Raw genomic sequence first — 22,500 nt, 5'->3', positions numbered from 1 at the left:
TGAGGGCTGATTACTGAAATACGAATGACTTCATTCTGGTCTGTTTGGGAACTTCCAGTTATAGATAAGCAGTGATTGAGTGTCTGAAGCTGGCTGTGTCAGGCAGAGTCAGAGGTTTCTGGAAGCTGAGTGTGAGTGAGAGGGTCAGCAGCTGTAGGCTGGGAGCAGCTAAGGTGTCTCTGTGGCCTGTAGTATGGCTTGGAGATGCTGAATGGACACACACTGTGTAGGGTCTGTCCCAGAGGCTGCTGGGACAGCACGCAGGGTGAGGCTCTCTCTGTGACCCCTCACTGAGCGGGTGTTTACTCAGACCCCTGCTGGGTGGAGTGTCCTGTTCTCGGCCACATCCTGTTTTTCAGCAGCCTGCACCTCTGTCTCTCGTCCAGATTTCGAGGGATTTGTGAGGGCTGGGGGGAAGTGGGCGGGCCAGAGGGAGGCGGGACAGAAGACATAACTCATCCCCTGGCCCCTGCTGATTGGATATCAAAGCCTGCTCTGCCAGCTTATTGGATATCAAAGCCTGCTCTGCCAGCTTATTGGATATCAAAGCCTGCTCTTCCTCATGAAATTCATTTTGCGTTGATTATTGCCAGGAGAATGGTAATGGAGAGCCAGAGGCCATAGGCCAAGGGTCGGAGGTCAAAGTGCGAAGCTGTGAGAGCAGGAGACACCCCACAGCGCAAACCCGCAGGCCACGCCACACACCACGGCCCTTCCCCTGGCGTCTGTGCCACTGCAGAATCTGAGCAGCGAACTGGGGCAGTACAGACTCTGAGACCCTCGGAACAGGGTGTGTGGTCTGCTGTGTAAAAAGGCTCACAGTGCTCCATCATAAAGAAAAAGCTTTGGGAAACTGGCCAATCAGAATGCTGGCCCCTTTTTGCACTGAGAACTCACAACCCATGATGCACTGGGCTTTACACAGATCTGCAACAGAGCCGCAGCTGCACTGCAAAGCCTGTTTCATAGCCCAGCGTGTGATGCTTACCATCCACACCAGCTACGCACAGAGGGAAGTACGCTCTAAGGAAGTACACACTGAGCTTTGGCACACCGGTTTTTATGCTGCCTGGTAGAAATGTCCGGAAAGCAGGTTTCAGAAGAGCTCTGATTGTCACTGCTGTGCCCTCCACCCTGCTCATGCTATCTATGACACACACACACACGCTCACATACTGACACACACATATAAGCACACATATACAAACACACATACTCTATCACACACACACACACACACACACTCACACACAGGCACACACACATACAGACAGACTCAGACACTCAGACAAATGCATTTTTGTTTTGATGGGAAAGCAGCTCTCAGACATAAGTGGAGCAGACCTTTAAAGAAATGTTTCATAATGGGGAGCACCTTCAGCAGATGGAAGCTGCACCTCAACACTTTACAACCCGAAGACTCTAAAAATCGCTATTGCTTCATCCACGAGGCGCGAGCTGGAGAAGCTCACTCCGCTCATTTTCTCTGCTGCTGCCCTGTTTTCTGCGTTTTCATCTTCACCTCGTTGCGCAGGAAACCGGCAGTGAGAAATATGCACTGGGTAAGGAGAGACTTGGCGGTGATACGATATTCAGCTTTTGGCCTTGTGTGCCTTCGGGTTAGGCGCTCATTAGAAGAAGCAGGTGCCCCCTGCTGGCATCTGGGTGTATTGCAGCCGGTGACGTGATGCTGGGGCGATGTAGGTTATGAATGTAGCAGTAATTCACTCAGTGGAACATGTAGGCTGCGCTTGTGTCTCAGTTATAAACGAGTCTGTCAGTCTCAGCACAGTGCATTAGTATCCTCTTTATTACAGCATCAGTGGATGCAGTTTAGCTTCTCCCTGAATGCTTTTTGAATGAGCTCACAGACATTCTTCATGGGCAGAATAAGCAGATGCAGCTGCAGCTGCCCTGTGCAGGGAGACCGCGCTGGTGGATTAGAGACGATGTGGAGGACTGTACCGAACAGCAGCACCTCTGTGGGGTGTGTGTTCCATCCAGCCCACTACACTCTGCTACCGAACAGCAGCACCTCTGTGGGGTGTGTGTTCCATCCAGCCCACTACACCCTGCTACCGAACAGCAGCACCTCTGTGGGGTGTGTGTTCCATCCAGCCCACTACACCCTGCTACCGAACAGCAGCACCTCTGTGGGGTGTGTGTTCCATCCAGCCCACTACACTCTGCTACCGAACAGCAGCACCTCTGTGGGGTGTGTGTTCCATCCAGCCCACTACACCCTGCTACCGAACAGCAGCACCTCTGTGGGGTGTGTGTTCCATCCAGCCCACTACACCCTGCTACCGAACAGCAGCACCTCTGTGGGGTGTGTGTTCCATCCAGCCCACTACACCCTGCTACCGAACAGCAGCACCTCTGTGGGGTGTGTGTTCCATCCAGCCCACTACACCCTGCTACCGAACAGCAGCACCTCTGTGGGGTGTGTGTTCCATCCAGCCCACTACACCCTGCTACCGAACAGCAGCACCTCTGTGGGGTGTGTGTTCCATCCAGCCCACTACCACGGCTCGCTGGGGTTTGCCCTAAACTCTGACTCTCCTCCTCAGATTGAGAAGATTATGAACCTGATTGGAGCTGGAATCGAGTTCTCCAGAGACCCATCCTCCACCCCCACAGGTACGCTGCACAGTCACGCACATACACACTCACACACCCACACACACACACACACACACACACACACACACACACACACTCACACACACACACTCACACACACAAACACTTATACACACACTCACACACACTAAACACACACACACTCACACACACTTATATACACACACACGCACACACTCTTTCTCACATACAAGCAGGCACATACACATACACATACACACACACTTCTAGATACACACACACACTCATGCCCTATTTTGCAGTGATAGCCTTGAGCCAAGTGGCATCGGTTAATTGTGAGATGTGGAAGGTAGCCACTGCAAAGGAACCTCGATGCCCACTGCTCCCCCAAACAGGCACTCAGCTGTGTGAAACTGGCCGGTCCTGCCATCACACCTGCTTCCAGAATTAAGGCTGAGTTTGTTACAGGCAGTGAGTAATGTGCTCACAGAGACCGGGAGAGAGAGAGATGAATATAAGAGAGAGAACAAGACCGGGGCGATAATTCACAGAGAGAGTAATTCATTTTGTTGTATTTATTTTTAGTAATTGTTATCGTCAGTGCTCTAATTTTGCTATTTGAATGCAAATTATCATCACCAGGATGGCTGATGTTATTAATGTATGATATGTACCATATGCTGCCATATGCTGCCATTTAGCAGCTAACATGTTTCTAATACATCAGCCGCATGCAGTGTGAGAGCACATGGGGGAAACAGACCCTCAGAAAGCACCTCCACACTCTGCGGCTTCACATGCTTGTGCAGGGAGCGCAGGTGGTTTATAGCTGTTATGTGGCTAATGCTCCTTTGCTTTAACCCTGAGGGCACAGCCTGTGGATCACTGGCTTTACTCACAGGCCGTGGTCCAGGGCTGTCTGATATAACCCAGAGGCTGCAGACTCAAATCCTAGGCAGGGCACAGCCGTGGAGCCCTCAGCGGCTTGTGAGTGAGCTGTGCTGAGACTGTGCTCAGGCTGTGTTGAGGCTGTGCTGAGACTGTGTTCAGGCTGTGCTGAGGCTGTGCTGGATGAGTGATAACGGGCCGATCCGGATCTGCGCTCTCTCTGCCTGCAGCATGCGGCGCCGTGGCTCCTTGACCCACTTAGGAAGCTGACAGACTGACCCAGCTTCCCAGCTCCACCGCGCCCCTGTAATTAGGCCCCTCCCCCTCCCTGTGATGCTGCGGTCCCCGAGGGGAAGCTTTGATTTGAAGGGGGGATCAATAATGCCTCCCTCCATAATTAGGGGCACTCCAGGAACACAAGCTGCGAAACTGTGTTTCCGTCATTCATGCTGTTCAGCTCTCTGAGGTCTCTGCCTCTCTGTGGTACCTTTCTCCCAGAGCAGGACTGAGAAGGGGGGCACAGCGGGGCCTCAGAGAGAGAGAGAGAGGGGGAGAGGGAGGGAGAGAGAGAGAGAGAGAGAGAGAGAGAGAGAGAGAGAGAGAGAGAGAGAGAGAGAGAGGGAGGGGGAGAGAGAGAGAGGGAGAGAGAGAGAGGGAGAGAGAGAGAGAGAGAGGGAGAGGCAGAGAGAGAAATAGAGAAGGAGGGAGAAGGAGGGAGAGAGAGAGAGACAAGGAAAGAAAGAGAGACGAAGATATAGAGAGAGAAAGAGAGAGGCATCACTGCATACATTGAACTGCAGTGTATGAGAAAGTATAGAGAGCAGAAGAGTCAGGGAGAGGGGAGAGAGAGGGAGAGGGGAGAGAGAGGGGGGGAGTGGAGAGAGGGGTGGGGGAGTGAGAGAGCGAGAGAGAGAGATAGGGAGGGGAAAGAAGCAGTGTGTTTGAATGAGAGGGAGAGGAGGGGAGTGTGAATCGTGGACTGCAGAGCGGATCGGTCAGGACGGAGGAAGGACGCTCTGTGGGGCTGTGCTGGCGTAGGCCACGGTAAACGGGAAACTGCAGCGCTAAGCCGGAGCGCTAAGTTGGAGCTCTGACGGGACGGCTGCTACCTGTGCTGCCCGGTACCCCACTCCGGATTCACAGCACAGGAAGTGGCATCGCGCTCGCCGTCCACAGTGACTCCGGCTCTGCTGTGGAAACTGCACCTCCCTCTAGCAGCCGGGCTGCAGCGAAAGACAGAGAAGGGTCAGGATCTGAGCTCCCTCCCGCAAGAGCGGCGGACTGTCCTGTTCTTGGATTTGCCTCATTTTTCCTTTATTTGAAGGAACTGTCTGCAGGTTGCCTGGACTGTCCCTCCTGCCCTCTCACTGACAGAGGTGCGGACTGATAAGAGCAGCTCTGGATTTGTGCTGGTGGTTTTCTTTTCAGCTGAATGTTTTGATACTAGCTGTCTAAATTTTAGTCTATCGCAGTAAAGGTTGTGTACTGTGATCCAAGCCTTTCCTTTTAAGTTAGAATATGAAATACAAACGTATGTAGCAGCTGTGTGTGTCTTAAACTTAATCCAGGCCTTTTTTAGGCCCCCAGCTTCACTGAAAGTGTGTCAGTAACTTTGGTGTTCTGAATAGGAATGAGAGGGTCACTCATGTAGCGCTAGCTGGAAGAGTGAAGCTGAGTAGCTGTCAGGCAGGCGGAGTCTGGGTGAAGTGAGCCCTTCGCTATCAGAGTTTATGCTGTTATGTACATCACTTCTCTTCCTTTATCTCTTTCACTGGCCTCTAACTGGACGCTTCGTTGGTGTATGTGACCAGAGATGGAGTGAGAGTGGGAGAGGGAAAGAGGGGGAGAGAGGGAACGAGGGTATGAGAGAGTGACGGGGGAAGGAGGGAGAGTGATTGAAGGGAAAAGGAGAGAGAGACAGAGGGAAGGAGGGAGAGGGGAGGGGTTATCTCATTTAGCCGTTCTTTAGCCGGTTGCTTGGTTTCCTTTCTCCAAAGAGCCTCCCTCTCTCCTGTTCAACCTCATATAGCTCTGAGAAATTGCTCCACTTTAAAAACCAGAGACAATTGAAGGAGAGAATTATGGATTTGCACATTAATGACACCAGATGGGACAATTGTTATTCTTGCTGAGTGAGCCTCAGACTTGGACCTTTAAGTTCATGCCTGCATATGTGATCTGTGTGAATGTTTTCATCAGTTCCAGCACGGCCATGTGCTGGACGTCTGCTGTCCTGCCGCAGCTTTGCCTTGGTTAACCCACTGGAGTCATAACTGCACCCCTAAAAAATCCAGAAAGCTGAAAGTTCAAAGTTTCAGGCCATGGGAGAAATGGCCAGGCATGTGAACCCTGTGACCTCAGTGCCCTGCCAGCAGCAGCCCTGTGGCCCCACCGTCTGACGAGGTCCACACAGCGACTCCTCACCGCCTTCTGCCTGCTGTTTTGGGATCGCTCTTCGCTGGCAGAGGCCGGGCCCCTGCGTGGGGGGCCCTCGGCGGGACGCTGTCTCCCTCGCTGTCCTGCTGCCCCTGTGCCAGGCCCTGCTGGCCCAGGATGATGTGGCAATGCCACATCTCGTCCGCCGGCTGCCGCTGCTACCGGCTCAAGGGCTTCTCCCTGCTCAGGCACCTCCCTCTCTCGGCAGGCGGGGCGTGTGGGCATGTCCTGGACCAGCCCGTGGGCGACTGGCTGGAGGGCGTCGGCCTGCCGCAGTATGAAAGCCGTCTGCTGCTCAATGGCTTCGACGACCTGCGATTCATGGTGAACCTCCTGATACTGACCTCTGTCTGTCTGTCTGCCTGCCTGTCTGTCTGTCTGTCTGTCTGTCTGTCTGTCCCCTCTCTCTTCTTCTCTCTCTCTGTCGCTCTCAACCCCTTTCTCTCTCTCCTTCACTCTCTATTTCTCTCTCTGTTCATTTCACTTCTATTCAACAAGCTTCAACAGCATGAGAGACACTCAGTAAGCTGTATGAATTTCACAGCACACAAAGCAAGTCAGCATGGGACACAGAACAAAGCCAACTTTTCAAACAATGAAGATGGTGTAACACAGGGTAAGCATTCTAGTAATAATTATTACTGTTGGAAAGTGGTGACAAGGTTGTTAAGAAATATTTGTAGAACTGATTGTCTTTCTCTGGTTATAATGGCTCGCTGGCGCCCATAGGCTGAGATACACTGTGCCACACTGGCAGAACTTCTCCTTATAACAGTACTTTCTCATTGTTTGTCATGAAAATTAATTTATTTCTAATATCAGAAGATACTGATCTTCTGAAGATACTATCAGAGATTGAATACTGTTTCTCACATGTCTCCACTTGTCTCACAGTAACGCTGGTGGGTGTTGGGCAGCTGTGACCTTCAGGGCCAGGATGTGTCTCTTTCTGTCTCTGACAGTGAATAACAAAACAAATAATTATTTGGAGATTTGGTTTCTGTGTTCCAGGATTGTGGGTTTTTTGTTTTGTGTGACGGGTGGTTGGCTTTCGCTGGCAGATGTGCACTTGGCGTGTGTTGGTGCAATGAGCTTTGAGACCAGCTGACTGAGGGGACCCTTTTCTGGGTTGATCCTCTGTGTGTGGAGAGCCTGTACCGTAGAGTGTGCTGGACCTATTTTTAGGTGTTCTATAAAATGTGATATTTGGATGAGGCTTCTGCGTCTGCCTTTCTCCAGCCCTGTATGTGTTTGTGGCCTTATTCCTCTCCACCCGCAGTGTTTTTACATGTTACGAATGTACTGTATATGTTCATCTTTTTCACATTAGGTGTGAAAATAGTGGGGCTGACTGAGTTGACTTCATATTTCACCTTTGTATAACATAAATTCTGGATGAAACTCATTCCTTGACCAAGTTCTCATTGCAATGTTTCTTCAGTAGCATCTTCTTTTGCCTGCATAGGGTGCTCTGCTGTTTCTCTTTTAATGAGTTCGCTGTGTATGCGCTGAGAGTAAAGCTGTCTCTGCCTTCCTGAGGTCGGCGCTTCTTTGAGACACCATATTGTTTGTATCGTTTTTTGTTTTGAGGTTTATTGTTGTACGCTGTTGTTGATCATGAACTCCTGATCCTGTAACTGCCACTGTAGCTGTGCTTTGATTTGATCAGTTGGCTGTAGGTTGGGAGAGCGCGGAGCTGGTGAATGCTCGGTGAGAGGGGCGCTGCTGTGGGCACACAGCCGTAGCGTTCTGCGTTTCAGCTCAGACACAGATGCTGCTCAGAGGAGGGCAGGTGGGACACACCTGCTGGAATGAGTGTTTCACAGTAACATCCCACCAGCAGTGCCCGGACACAGCAGCGCACAGGGCACTTCGAAAGGTCATTTGGCATGTAATGCATTCTGCCCTGTCTTCACTCATACGCATGGCCAGGCATATTCACATGGCAGAGCCTGGCACAGATAACCCACAGATTTCCCTCAGCACGGTTGCCGTGTTTGATGCAATAATCTTGCAAAGACTGACAGACTGCAGCCCAGAGACAGATACTGTGTGCTGAAAACATAAGTGACAGTAAATTTGTGTTTGATAACAAAGAGAATGAGAACAAATGACCAACACAAAAACAAGCTAAAAAAGCAAGATAGCGAAAATAACTATTTAAAGAAAAGAATAATTGCGTCTTTTATTTAAATGCACCAGAGAGAAGGAGGTACAGGCGTTCGCTGCGTTCTCTGTGCTCTGGTAGACTGAACAGAGTCAGAGGAGTCAGCTCCTCTTGGTGGTAGGATCAGGGCTGGGGTTATTCACTTACAGCTCCTTACACACCTGCAGCTCCTTACACACCTGCAGCTCCCCTTACACACCTGCAGCTCCTTACACACCTGCAGCTCCCCTTACACACCTGCAGCTCCTTACACACCTGCAGCTCCTTACACACCTGCAGCTCCTTACACACCTGCAGCTCCCCTTACACACCTACAGCTCCTTACACACCTGCAGCTCCCCTTACACACCTGCAGCTCCCCTTACACACCTACAGCTCCTTACACACCTGCAGCTCCTTACACACCTGCAGCTCCTTACACACCTGCAGCTCCTTACACACCTACAGCTCCCCTTACACACCTACAGCTCCTTACACACCTACAGCTCCTTACACACCTGCAGCTCCCCTTACACACCTACAGCTCCTTACACACCTGCAGCTCCCCTTACACACCTACAGCTCCTTACACACCTGCAGCTCCTTACACACCTACAGCTCCTTACACACCTGCAGCTCCCCTTACACACCTACAGCTCCTTACACACCTGCAGCTCCTTACACACCTGCAGCTCCCCTTACACACCTACAGCTCCTTACACACCTACAGCTCCTTACACACCTGCAGCTCCCCTTACACACCTACAGCTCCTTACACACCTGCAGCTCCCCTTACACACCTACAGCTCCTTACACACCTACAGCTCCTTACACACCTGCAGCTCCCCTTACACACCTGCAGCTCCTTACACACCTGCAGCTCCTTACACACCTGCAGCTCCCCTTACACACCTGCAGCTCCCCTTACACACCTGCAGCTCCTTACACACCTGCAGCTCCCCTTACACACCTACAGCTCCTTACACACCTGCAGCTCCCCTTACACACCTGCAGCTCCTTACACACCTACAGCTCCTTACACACCTACAGCTCCTTACACACCTGCAGCTCCCCTTACACACCTGCAGCTCCTTACACACCTACAGCTCCTTACACACCTACAGCTCCTTACACACCTACAGCTCCCCTTACACACCTGCAGCTCCTTACACACCTGCACCTTCCTTAGCCCCCGCATCACACTACTGCCCCACTGCAACCTGCCTCCTTCCTCATCACAGGAGTAACCAGGGAAACGGGCTGGCCTGGTGGCTGATGGGGAATGGACCCTCACCCCTTGTGGTGACCAGTCCTGCCCCACCCATGTTTGGAGAGGTTTGGAGGTGGGACACTCCTGTCTCACACCGGGCATGGCAGCAGCCGGACGAGGCACAGGGCCGTGCTCAGAACATCGCCATGGTGACCTGCATGGCTGCGCTGGCTGCTGCAGGCTCTGCGCAGGAGGAACCGGCCGGGTCTCCTCTCCCGCTGATTTGGGACAGAAGTGGAGATTGAGCTGAGGATGATTTGCATGCTGATGACCCTGGGGTGTGGAGAGGGGTGTGGTCGCCAGGGCAGCCCCAGATTCAGACTCTGAGAGGAGACGAGTTGTTCGGTGCAGTCACGCTGCAGGTGAGCGGAGGCGGAAACAGGGACGACATTGAGGCGGAATCTGAAGGAGAGACGGAGGCAGCTCACTCTCAGCTCCGCACGCCTCACTGTTAGAGCCCCGGATGAACTCAGCTCTGCCCTGCGGGTTCTCTGGTCTCATGACCCAAAAAGCAGTGAGTTTGTCATAAATGTCTCTCTGCAGGACCTGCCGTTCGCTTCAGACCCTGGAGCAGATGAGCTCCTGCCTCATTACTCGGAATGATACTCAGTGAGGTCATAATCTCTGATTACAGCTCAGTGATGTGATTATTGCTAATTGCTCTGGAACTCATTGATGGGATTATTTCTGATTAAACTTGGTGTATGTCACCTGTGCAGCATCTTACCCTGAGCAAACCCATAAAGACCTGAACAGCATCTTACCCTGAGCAAACCCATGAAGACCTGAACAGCATCTTACCCTGTACAGCATCTGCATTAGCGGTTGTAATGTGACTCTACGTTGCCACACAGTCGCTGTAGCTGCTGCTGGAGAGACCCTCCTTCCCTGAGTCCTGGAAACGATTTCATCCCCTGTGTGTTTTCTGAGCACTTTGCATCTGATGTCAGAAGGGGGGGGGGGGTATTTTTAGTGTAATGCATGAGATTTTCCTCTTTGATGAATGGAAAATCAGAAATGCATCTGCCTGCAGATAAACTCACTGTAAAGGTGCTCCCTGCTAGCAGCCCTCATTGGGCACAGCAGATCACCCCAGCGCTCTGACCCCTGCAGCTCATATCAGCCCGGTTCAGTCCACTTCAGTCCAGTTCAGCCCAGTCTAATCCAGTCCTGAGAAGAGCCATTCCTCCCTATACCTGACCATGGGCATTGCTAGACCCCTTTTACTGGGGCATGTGCCCCAGTATTGATCTGCTGTGCCCCAGTAAAATCTCACGCTCGAGTTTTAACAAGATCCTATATTTGGCAGTGGATTAATTTAGATTGATAATAACAGGAAAAGAATGGATTTTTTTATAATCCACAATGTCAAAGCAACACAGTTTAACCCAAAATACAAGATGAGGCGTGCGCCTTGCGGTCCGGGTCCGTACCCTGTGGCGGGCACATTGCTGTCCGTGCACGGCAGCGTGCATGTCGTAGTCTGTGCCCCGCGGCGCACATTGCTGTCCGTGCACGGCAGCGTGCATGTCGTAGCCTGTGCCCCGCGGTGGGCACATTACTGTCCGTGCACGGCAGCGTGCATGTCGTAGTCTGTGCCCCGCGGTGGGCACATAACTGTCCGTGCAAGGCAGCGTGCATGTCGTAGTCTGTGCCCCGCGGCGCGCATGCAGCAATCCGTGTATCGGCACGCGAAACAAGAATCAGGATTGAGGAATGATAACACTGCGGGACTAAATGCAAATATGCAATAGTTTCATGACTTGAGTTGGGTTTTGTTGTTGCTATTTGCATATGCAGGGTATGACTTTTATGCCTAAAAAACACGTTGAGATGGTTCATGATGTATGTTGAAATAAATATTTTCATAAAGATTAATATCTCTACATTTTTACTTTTACCAGTAATTGTTTCAGTTTCAGCAGCAGCAGTATGGCAGTAGCAGTAATAGTGGGCAAAGCAAGGGAAGTTCAGATAGCACATTGTACAGCACATTTCATAGCAGGCATTCAAGAAGAAAATTGTGTGATTTGAATAATGGGGGGCCTGTGCCCCAGCAGAGCTTTATGTCTAGCAACGTCCCTGTACCTGACCACGCCACAATCGCGTTTATAGAAACTCGTTCTCACAGATACTGGACCTTTCACATTCTCCTCACCCGTCAGTTTTCTTCGTGTCGTTTCACGCTGTTTGCATGTGTTCCTTCTTTCCGTCAGCACCGTCACCCTGAGCCGGTGGAGCCTTCCTTTCTGCTGCAACCACTTCAATAATTCATCTTCTCATGATCTGCGCATTTTTAATGTCAGCTGCTTTCCTTTTTAGCATAAATTTAACATGATGAATGGCTGAGATGCACATGGCCTCCTGTCCCTGCACACTGCAGCTTTGCCTCCCGCTCGCAGCGATGGGCTTCGGCGTGGAGAGTCTGTGCAGCTCTGTGCCGTGAGTTTGCCATTTGGTGGTCTACATTCACAGAATCCTTCCCCTGTGTCAGAGCCATAGAGCACCACACAGCACAATCTGCTAACCTACTTTCATAAAGCAACAGCTTGGCTGTTTGTACAATGGGTTGGCATATGAAACGGTTACCCCAACCATGCTGAAGCAGTTCATATCTTCCCAAAGTCAAGAACAGAGACAACATACCCCTCTCTCCTACTCTCTCTCTGTCTCATTCTCTCTCTCTCTGTTCTCTCTCTCTCTGTTCATCTCTCTTTCTCTGTCTCTCTCAGCAGTTGTGCTGATCATAGCCATTTTCTAATTTAGTCTGATGTGTATATGTTAAGAAAAAAAGAATTAAAAAATAAAAGCACTGAAATGGAATCAATACAGATTAACCCAGCAGTGTCAGTCAGAGTGCATTAGAGAGATTTCCCCAGAGCTCTCCTACCACACCCCACCGAACACAGGCACACACACACACACACACACACCCTCACATTAGCACACACACGCACACACGCACACGCACACGCACACACACACACACACACACACGCACACCGTGCACACACGCACACACACACACACGCACACACACACACACACACACACACAAACACACACTCACATTAGCACACAAACACACACATACACACACATACACACACATGCACGCACACACACGCGCACACACACGCGCACACACACACACAGTACTGTGGGCAGTGTAGCTGTATGATTGTGTCATAGATGAAAGGGGTCTCTTTCTTCTGATTGGACCAGACTGAATGCAGGTGTGCTCAGCCTCGGCCTCAGAGATGTCTGTGCTGTAGCAGCGCCTGATGGCAGCTCTGGGGCCTGTGCATCAGTCCAGAGAGGTTACAGAATAAGTGATAAATAATGATTGTGTGTGTATGCATGTGTATATGTGTGCGCGTGTGTGCGTGTGTGTGTGTGTGTTCATGCGTGTATGCGCATACGTGCGCGTGTGTGTGTATGTGTGCGTGTGTGTGCGTGTGTGTGTGTGTGTGTGTGTGTGTGTGTGTGTATGCATGTGTATATGTGTGCGCGTGTGTGTGCGTGTGTGTGTGTGTTCATGCGTGTATGCGCATACGTGCGCGTGTGTGTATGTGCGCGTGCGTGTGTGTGTGCGTGTGTGTGTGTGTGTGTGTGTGTGTTCATGCGTGTATGCGCATACGTGCGCGTGTGTGTGTATGTGTGCGTATGTGTGCGTGTGTGTGTGTGTGTGTGTGCAGGGCAGTGATGTGATGGAGGAGCAGGACCTGAGGGAGATCGGGATCACGGACCCGGGACACAGGAAGAGGATCCTGCAGGCCGCGCGGTCGCTGCCCAAGGTGGGCGCCCCCTGCAGGCTGCCGCTTAGCGGTACAGGCCTTTCAGCTCAGCTGCCCCGCTGACACAATGCATTTACATACCAAAAAAAACCTTTAAAATGTTTAGCACTTTCACAGAGCCGTGCTTTTGCTAAATTAATGGAAAATTCATTTAGTATGCATTTAGTATAGTAAGTTCAGCTTCAGCGCAATGAAATGGTAGTCGTACTTATGGTGGCCTCCCCTATGGGACAGGGTTTGTAGGAGGGTGTGATTCCTCTCACCATCCAGTCAGCACCTCAGAAACTCAAGGCGTTTTGCACGTGTGTGTTCATGAACACAGTGATTACTGAGGCTCGTCTGTGACCCCGGTGTGATTACTGAGGCTCGTCTGAGGCCCCGGTGTCATTACTGAGGCTCGTCTGAGGCCCCGGTGTGATTACTGAGGCTCGTCTGTGGCCCCGGTGTGATTACTGAGGCTCATCTGTGGCCCCGGTGTCATTACTGAGGCTCGTCTGAGGCCCCGGTGTGATTACTGAGGCTCGTCTGTGGCCCCGGTGTGATTACTGAGGCTCGTCTGTGGCCCCGGTGTCATTACTGAGGCTCGTCTGTGGCCCCGGTGTCATTACTGAGGCTCGTCTGTGGCCCTGGTGTGCTCTGTGTGAGGCTTGCTGTCGCCCCCTGCAGGTGAAGGCCCTGGGCTACGACGGCAGCTCCTCTCTCGCCTCCTGGCTGGACGGGCTGGGCCTGCAGGAGTACCTGCAAAACTTCCTGTCCAGCGGCTACCGCACTCTGGACAGTGTGAAGAACCTGTGGGAGCTGGAGATTGTCAATGTGAGTGCAGAGGCCTGCAATGCTGCTAACACTGCTAACACTGCTAATGCTGCTAACACTGCTAACACTGCTAATGCTGCTAACACTGCTAACACTGCTAACGCTGCTAACACTGCTAATGCTGCTAACACTACTAACACTGCTAATGCTGCTAACACTACTAACACTGCTAACGCTGCTAACACTGTTAATGCTGCTAACACTGCTAATGCTGCTAACACTGCTAATGCTGCTAACACCGCTAATCCTGCTAACACTGCTAATGCTGCTAACACAATAACACTGCAAACACTGTGTGTGTGTGTGCATGTGTGTGTGTGTGTGGGAATGTGAGTGCGTGTCTGTGTCTGTGAGTGTGTGTGTGTGTGTGGGAATGTGAGTGCGTGTGTGTGTGTGTGTGTGGGAATGTGTGTGTGTGTGTGTGTGTGTGTGTGTGTCTGTCTGTGTCTGTGTCTGTGAGTGTGTGAGTGTGTGTGTGTGTATCACTGCAGATGTTGCTTGTTGGTCAGCAGGTGCTGAAGATCGGGCTGCTGGGACACAGGAAGAGGATCATCGCCTCTCTGGCAGAGAGACCCTATGAGGAAGCACCTGTGAAACCCCCCCGCCTGTCCCAGATCAGGGTGAGACACACTCTCACACACACACACTCTCACACACACACACACTCTCTCACACACACACACTCACACACCCCACCGAACACACACACACACACAAACTCACACACACACACACACACACACAAACTCACACACACACACACACACACACAAACTCACACACACGTACCCATGCACACAACCATATTCCTATAAACAAACAGGTGTCTCTGCGTGCATGTCTGTGTGTGTGTGCGTCTGTCTGCGTGTGTGTGTGTGTGTCTGTGTGTGTGTGTGTCTGTGTGTGTCTGTGTGTGTCTGTGTGTGTGTCTGTGTGTGTGTCTGCGTGTGTGTCTGCATGCGTGTGTGTCTGCGTGTGTGTCTGCATGCGTGTGTGTCTGTGTGTGTGTGTCTGCGTGTGTGTCTGCATGCGTGTGTGTCTGTGTGTGTGTCTGCATGCGTGTGTGTCTGCGTGTGTGTGTGTGTGTCTGTGTGTGTGTGTGTGTCTGTGTGTGTCTGTGTGTGTGTGCGTCTGTCTGCGTGTGTGTGTGTGTGTCTGCGTGTGTGTCTGCATGTGTGTGTGTCTGTGTGTGTTTGTCTGCGTGTGTGTCTGCATGCGTGTGTGTCTGCGTGTGTGTCTGCATGTGTGTATGTCTGTGTGTGTGTGTCTGCGTGTGTGTCTGCATGCGTGTGTGTCTGCGTGTGTGTCTGCATGTGTGTATGTCTGTGTGTGTGTGTCTGTGTGTGTGTCTGCATGTGTGTGTGTCTGCATGCGTGTGTGTCTGCGTGTGTGTCTGCATGTGTCTGTGTGTGTCTGCGTGTGTGTGTGTGTGTCTGTGTGTGTGTCTGTGTGTGTCTGTGTGTGTCTGTGTGTGTGTGCGTCTGTCTGCGTGTGTGTGTGTGTGTGTCTGCGTGTGTGTGTGTGTGTGTGTGTGTCTGCGTGTGTCTGCGTGTGTGTCTGCATGTGTGTGTGTTTGTGTGTGTGTGTGTCTGCGTGTGTCTGTGTTTGTGTTTCAGGTTCAGGACTTGTTGTCCCAGCCGTCCTCCCCTCTCAGTCACATGGACTCCTACATGGGACGCTCCATGGACCGGCTGCTTCCCCAGGGGGATTCTGGGAGGAGGAGGGGGGCGGAGCCAGAGTACGACATGTCCCGCCGTTCCCGTGGCGACCGTCCTCAGTCTCACGTGAGTCCCAGCTTTTACCAGCCTGTCCTGTCTGAAGAAGACTCACCAAGTAAACCTGAGATATGACACTGTGCTCAAATCAACACACAAGAATTCTTACCTCAGTTGAATATAATTGTACATGAACAAATATTAAATTACCAAATATTAACATATGGATTAGACTTGGTTTGATTCGTTTGATTTAGTGCTCAGTGAAGTGTGCATCAGGGCTTGTGACCGTGTGTCGTGTCGCCCCCCCACCCCCCTCCAGGACAGGCTGTCTGACCGGCACAGGGAGCCCCGCCTGACCCTGCGCCCCCCCAGCCACGCCGCGCCCTACGGCCCCACCCCAAACTGGCAGCACCAGCCGGAGAAGCTCATCTTCGAGTCCTGCGGCTACGAAGCCAACGTGAGGCCACCAGCAGAGCAGGGACACTAAGCTCACAGAGTCTGCAGGGCAGTTCAGACTCACAGTGCCTGCAGGGCAGCTCAGACTCACAGAGTCTGCAGGGCAGCTCAGACTCACAGTGTCTGCAGGGCAGCTCAGACTCACAGAGTCTGCAGCTCAGACTCACAGAGTCTGCAGGGCAGCTCAGACTGACAGAGTCTGCAGGGCAGCTCAGACTCACAGTGTCTGCAGGGCAGCTCAGACTCACAGTGTCTGCAGGGCAGCTCAGACTCACAGTGTCTGCAGGGCAGCTCAGACTCACAGAGTCTGCAGCTCAGACTCACAGTGTCTGCAGGGCAGCTCAGACTCACAGTGCCTGCAGGGCAGCTCAGACTCACAGTGTCTGCAGCTCAGACTCACAGTGTCTGCAGCTCAGACTCACAGTGTCTGCAGGGCAGCTCAGACTCACAGTGTCTGCAGCTCAGACTCACAGTGTCTGCAGGGCAGCTCAGACTCACAGTGTCTGCAGGGCAGCTTAGACTCACAGTGCCTGCAGGGCAGCTCAGACTCACAGTGCCTGCAGGGCAGCTCAGACTCACAGTGTCTGCAGGGCAGCTCAGACTCACAGTGTCTGCAGCTCAGACTCACAGTGTCTGCAGGGCAGCTCAGACTCACAGTATCTGCAGGGCAGCTCAGACTCACAGTGCCTGCAGGGCAGCTCAGACTCACAGTGCCTGCAGGGCAGCTCAGACTCACAGTGTCTGCAGGGCAGCTCAGACTCACAGTGTCTGCAGCTCAGACTCACAGTGTCTGCAGCTCAGACTCACAGTGTCTGCAGGGCAGCTCAGACTCACGACTCACAGTGTCTGCAGGGCAGCTCAGACTCACAGTGCCTGCAGGGCAGCTCAGACTCACAGTGTCTGCAGGGCAGCTCAGACTCACAGTGTCTGCAGGGCAGCTCAGACTCACAGAGTCTGCAGGGCAGCTCAGACTCACAGTGTCTGCAGCTCAGACTCACAGTGTCTGCAGCTCAGACTCACAGTGCCTGCAGGGCAGCTCAGACTCACAGTGTCTGCAGGGCAGCTCAGACTCACAGTGTCTGCAGGGCAGCTCAGACTCACAGAGTCTGCAGGGCAGCTCAGACTCACAGTGTCTGCAGGGCAGCTCAGACTCACAGTGTCTGCAGGGCAGTTCAGCTCTGGTCCTGTTGGGCCTCCCTCCTCTGTTTCAGAAAGACAGTGATTTAAAGAGAGCTGAAAGCTGGTGGATGGAGGTCCCTCAGGAGCAGAGATGAGAAGCCCTGCTGTTGCGATGGATGAGAGATGGATGATACCATTTCCGTGCTATCCTGTGGGTTCTGATATTTATGCTTCAGTTCATGAAACAGGGGTGTGCAGGTCACCTTTCTGCATCGCCTGCGGTAACGCGAGCAGATCGACTGAATGACCCCAGCGAACGTCCCTGCCTGACAGGCACACCCCTCTTACGGTCAGGGCGTCAGAACCGCCAGCGGGTGAACGTCCCTGCCTGACAGGCACACCCCGCTTACGGTCAGGGTGTCAGAACCGCCAGCGGGTGCAGTTGGCTGTGGGATTACAGGAATCAGGGACAGGCATTAATTGAGTTTCTAAATATAAATCCATGCATTTTTTGCTGGACCCATGAGGTTGTTTTGAATATAATCATGCTGTGTCAAGGTAGCAGAAACACTGACCCAGTTAAAGTATCTCTTTATTGCAACTCGTTACCTGTGCAGTCAGGCCAGATCTGTGAGTCTGCTCCTGCTAAATCCTCCTCAGCGTGTCTGCAGGAACATTTCCGTCAACAGAGTGCATTATCATTCACCTAATGGGTTTTTTGGTGTCTCATGTGTTTGCAGTACCTGGGGTCGATGCTCATTAAAGATCTCAGAGGAACAGACTCCACCCAGGAAGCCTGTGCCAAGATGAGGGTAGGCCGAGGCGTCTGTCTGTCTGCCTGCCTGTCTGTCTGCCTGCCTGCCTGCCTGCCTGTCTGCCTGCCTGCCTGTCTGCCTGTCTGCCTGCCTGCCTGTCTGCCTGCCTGTCTGCCTGCCTGCCTGCCTGTCTGCCTGTCTGTCTGCTTGCCTGCTTGCCTGTCTGCCTGTCTGTCTGCCTGCCTGTCTGCCTGCCTGCCTGCCTGCCTGCCTGCCTGCCTGTCTGCCTGTCTGCCTGCCTGTCTGTCTGTCTGTCTGTCTGCCTGCCTGCCTGTCTGCCTGCCTGCCTGTCTGTCTGCCTGTCTGTCTGCCTGCCTGTCTGTCTGTCTGTCTGTCTGTCTGTCTGTCTGCCTGCCTGCCTGCCTGTCTGTCTGTCTGTCTGTCTGTCTGCCTGCCTGCCTGCCTGCCTGTCTGTCTGTCTGCCTGTCTGTCTGTCTGCCTGCCTGCCTGTCTGTCTGTCTGTCTGTCTGTCTGTCTGTCTGTCTGTCTGCCTGTTACCCACAGTCTGATTCACAGAGCTGAACAGGTTGAAAGCAGTATCTTTCTGCAGCAGCTGGTGTGGAGCAGAGTGGCACCGCTTGTGTCAGGAAACTGCTTGTCAGGAATGTTACTGAGTCCGGCAGTGCTGTGTAGGTGTGGGCGTTTCACCGCCAGCTGTGATTGGTGCCGCAGAATGGACACGCAGGAAGGTCATTTTTGTCTGTGCTGTCTGTGCCCTCAGAGATCAGTGGAGCAGATGAGGAAGGTTCCCACCATCATCCTGTCCATCACGTACAGAGGGGTGAAGTTCATCGACGCCACCGGCAGGGTGAGTGTATGATGGTGTGTGTGCGGGTGGGGGGAGTGTGTGTGTAAGGGCAGGGTGAGGGTGTGTGTAAGGGCAGGGTGAGGATGTGAGGGTGTGTGTAAGGGCGGGGGGAGTGTGTGTGTAAGGGCAGGGTGAGGGTGTGAGGGTGTGTGTAAGGGCGGGGGGAGTGTGTGTAAGGGCAGGGTGAGGGTGTGAGGGTGTGTGTAAGGGCGGGGGGAGTGTGTGTAAGGGCAGGGTCAGTGTGTGAGGGTGTGTGTAAGGGCGGGGGGAGTGTGTGTAAGGGCAGGGTGAGGGTGTGAGGGTGTGTGTAAGGGCGGGGTCAGTGTGTGAGGGTGGTCACTGGCCCAGCCATGCAGAAGGTCTGCTGCAGGCCTGGAATATGCAGCATGCAGGATTGCAGTGAAGAGGAGTCACTCTGTGCTGAAGGTGCAGCTTTGCCTCTCTGCCCCACCGCAGAACGTCATTGCGGAGCACGAGATTCGCAACATCTCCTGTGCGGCCCAGGACCCGGAGGACCTGTGCACCTTTGCCTACATCACCAAGGACCTGCAGAGCAGCCGGCACTATTGTCACGTCTTCAGCACAGCGGACAGGGTGAGATCAGCCTCCCTGTTCTGACCCTAACCCTGACCCCTAACCCCGAGCCCCTAACCCCGAGCCCCTAACCCCGAGCCCCTAACCCCGAGCCCCTAACCACTAACCCTAACCACTAACCCTGACCCCTAACCCTAACCCCGAGCCCCTAACCACTAACCCTAACCCTAACCCTGATCCATAACCCTGACCCCTATCCCTAACCCCAAGCCCCTAACCACTAACCCTAACCCTAACCCTGAGCCCCTAACCCCGAGCCCCTAACCCTAACCCTGATCCTTAACCCTGACCCCTAACCCCGAGCCCCTAACCCCGAGCCCCTAACCACTAACCCTAACCACTAACCCTGACCCCTAACCCTAACCCTGAGCCCCTGACCACTAACCCTAACCCTAACCCTAACCCCGAGCCCCTAACCCTAACCCTAACCCTGACCCCTAACCCCGAGCCCCTAACCACTAACCCTAACCCTGACCCCTAACCCTAACCCCAAGCCCCTAACCCCGAACCCCTAACCCCTAACCCTGACCCCTGACCCCTAACCCTAACCCCGAGCCCCTAACCACTAACCCTAACCCTAACCCTGATCCATAACCCTGACCCCTAACCCTAACCCTGAGCCCCTAACCACTAACCCTGATCCATAACCCTGACCCCTATCCCTAACCCCAAGCCCCTAACCACTAACCCTAACCCTAACCCTGAGCCCCTAACCCCGAGCCCCTAACCCTAACCCTGATCCTTAACCCTGATCCCTAACCCCGAGCCCCTAACCCCGAGCCCCTAACCCTAACCCTGACCCTAACTCTCCTACACCTGCCAGGGGTCCCACAGTCTCAGGCTTTACCAAAGCAGCTAATGCTAACATGCTAGCAGGGCTAACTGCTAAAGCAAGTGGTGCAGGGGAAACCTGATTGTGTTGTGTTTTTAATCACACATTAGCTGAACCCTGTGTGAGAGGAGTGATTCAGAGCTGAGGAATGTGACTGTTTCTGCAAGTTATCTCATCCACTCCCACCCCTGTGTTAATGCATTGTTTGGTTGCCATGGTGATGTTGAATTGCAAATAAACGGATAGCGATGTAACTGATTGCGGGTGCTGCAGGGTCCAGCTGGCGCAGTGGATGCGTTTGCTGAGGCAGGAGGCCGCGCTCTCACTCGTGCGCTCGGCCTCGTTCTTTTAGACCGCTTCAGGTCTGCATCAGTGTTCCTGTGTGTGCAGATAACAGGCAGTAACAGTAGCTGCATGCCCTCCCCCTCCGCAGGGCCTGACCTATGAGATCATCCTGACTTTGGGACAGGCGTTTGAGGTGGCCTATCAGGTGGCTCTCCAGGCCCAGAGGGCCAGACACCAAGGGATTCCAGCAGGACCGGGGTCAGAGGCCATTGAAACCAGGTCAAGCAGGCCGATGTCCAGCTCCCGGCGGTTATCAGCGGTGAGCAGATCCCCTCAGACCTGCGCAAGCACCCCTCAAACCCAAACAGACACCCCTCAGACCTGCACAAGTGCCCTTCAAACCCTCAAACCCACACAAACACCCCTCAAACCCAAACAATCACCCCTCAAACCATAGCAGTGCGGTGAGGTGACCTCCTGTCCAAATTATTACCTCAGCCCTAAGTCTGAGTGCGTCCCCTCACCCCGCAGTGAGTCACAGAGACACACACCTGCTGCTGCCAGCCGCTGTGGCGAGCATCACCTCCCTCTTCTGTGCACCCCCCTCCCCTCACAGTGGTTTAGCTGAACCCCCCTCCCCTCACAGTGGTTTAGCTGAACCCCCGTCCCCTCACTGTGGTTTAGCTGAACCCCCCTCCCCTCACAGTATTTTAGCTGAACCCCCCTCCCCTCACAGTGGTTTAGCTGAACCCCCGTCCCCTCACTGTGGTTTAGCTGAACCCCCCTCCCCTCACAGTATTTTAGCTGAACCCCCCTCCCCTCACAGTGGTTTAGCTGAACCCCTCTCCCCTCACGGTGGTTTAGCTGAACCCCCCTCCCCTCACAGTGGTTTAGCTGAACCCCTCTCCCCTCACAGTGGTTTAGCTGAACCCCCCTCCCCTCACTGTGACAGTCTCCTTCTCTTAATGCCTCTCTATGCCTCTCTGTTCTCTTGGTCCTCCTGTATCCCAGAGTGCCCCTGTGCTGGAGAGTCGCTGCCACACGTGTTCGACTCACCGGCCCTCCTTCCTCCCGCTGCAGTCTCTCAGTTCAACGGCCCAGGTCCTGACCTCTCCTCTTCCTCCTCCTCTTCCTGCTCCTCACTCTCCTCTCTCTGCCTCAGTGTCTCACCCTCTATCACACACACACACACACACACACACACACACACATACACACACACACACAGAGGTACTCACTCACACTCACACACACACACTCATACACACACACACACACACACAGAGGTACTCACACACACGTACCCATGCACACAACCATATTATATACCAGAACTTAATGGTTTGGGTTTTATTTTTGTTTAAGCGGTAGAACATCAGATTAAAGCAAAATGGGGTACAACATTACAGTACTCTACAGATAGTAAATTCTTTAGTTTCTACAGCGTGGGTTTGAGACTGGTTTGAGGCAGGTTTGAGACAGGTTTGAGGCAGGTTTGAGACAGGTTTGAGGCAGGTTTGAGGCAGGTTTGAGGCTGGTTTGAGGCAGATTTGAGACAGGTTTGAGACTGGTTTGAGGCAGGTTTGAGACAGGTTTGAGGCAGGTTTGAGACAGGTTTGAGGCAGGTTTGAGACAGGTTTGAGGCAGGTTTGAGGCAGGTTTGAGACTGGTTTGAGGCAGGTTTGAGACAGGTTTGAGGCAGATTTGAGACAGGTTTGAGACTGGTTTGAGGCAGGTTTGAGACAGGTTTGAGGCAGGTGTGAGACAGGTTTGAGACAGGTTTGAGACTGGTTTGAGGCAGGTGTGAGACAGGTTTGAGGCTGGTTTGAGGCTGGTTTGAGGCTGGTTTGAGGCTGGTTTGAGACTGGTTTGAGGCTGGTTTGAGACTGGTTTGAGGCAGGTGTGAGACAGGTTTGAGG

At 53.0% G+C, this 22,500-nt stretch overlaps 1 protein-coding gene across 1 annotated transcript in view; it reads left to right on the top strand.

Moving 5' to 3' along the window:
- Positions 1-22,500, top strand: part of LOC118779654 (ankyrin repeat and SAM domain-containing protein 1A-like) — a 44,935-nt gene that overhangs the window by 21,100 nt on the left and 1,335 nt on the right. Inside the window, exons 13-24 of the mRNA XM_036531831.1 lie at positions 2,571-2,640; positions 6,137-6,252; positions 13,043-13,141; positions 13,808-13,954; positions 14,467-14,574; positions 15,571-15,738; positions 15,992-16,129; positions 17,988-18,059; positions 18,784-18,870; positions 19,327-19,464; positions 20,730-20,900; positions 21,593-21,682. Of these exons, the coding sequence (XP_036387724.1) occupies positions 2,571-2,640; positions 6,137-6,252; positions 13,043-13,141; positions 13,808-13,954; positions 14,467-14,574; positions 15,571-15,738; positions 15,992-16,129; positions 17,988-18,059; positions 18,784-18,870; positions 19,327-19,464; positions 20,730-20,900; positions 21,593-21,682 (1,404 nt within the window). The remainder of the gene's footprint in view (positions 1-2,570; positions 2,641-6,136; positions 6,253-13,042; positions 13,142-13,807; positions 13,955-14,466; positions 14,575-15,570; positions 15,739-15,991; positions 16,130-17,987; positions 18,060-18,783; positions 18,871-19,326; positions 19,465-20,729; positions 20,901-21,592; positions 21,683-22,500) is intronic.

Source organism: Megalops cyprinoides, chromosome 6, assembly GCF_013368585.1.
Source record: "Megalops cyprinoides isolate fMegCyp1 chromosome 6, fMegCyp1.pri, whole genome shotgun sequence".
In the NCBI taxonomy this organism is placed as follows: Eukaryota; Metazoa; Chordata; class Actinopteri; order Elopiformes; family Megalopidae; genus Megalops; species Megalops cyprinoides.
The sequence above is the reverse complement of the archived record's forward strand: the minus strand, read 5'-3'. Positions and strand labels throughout refer to the sequence as shown.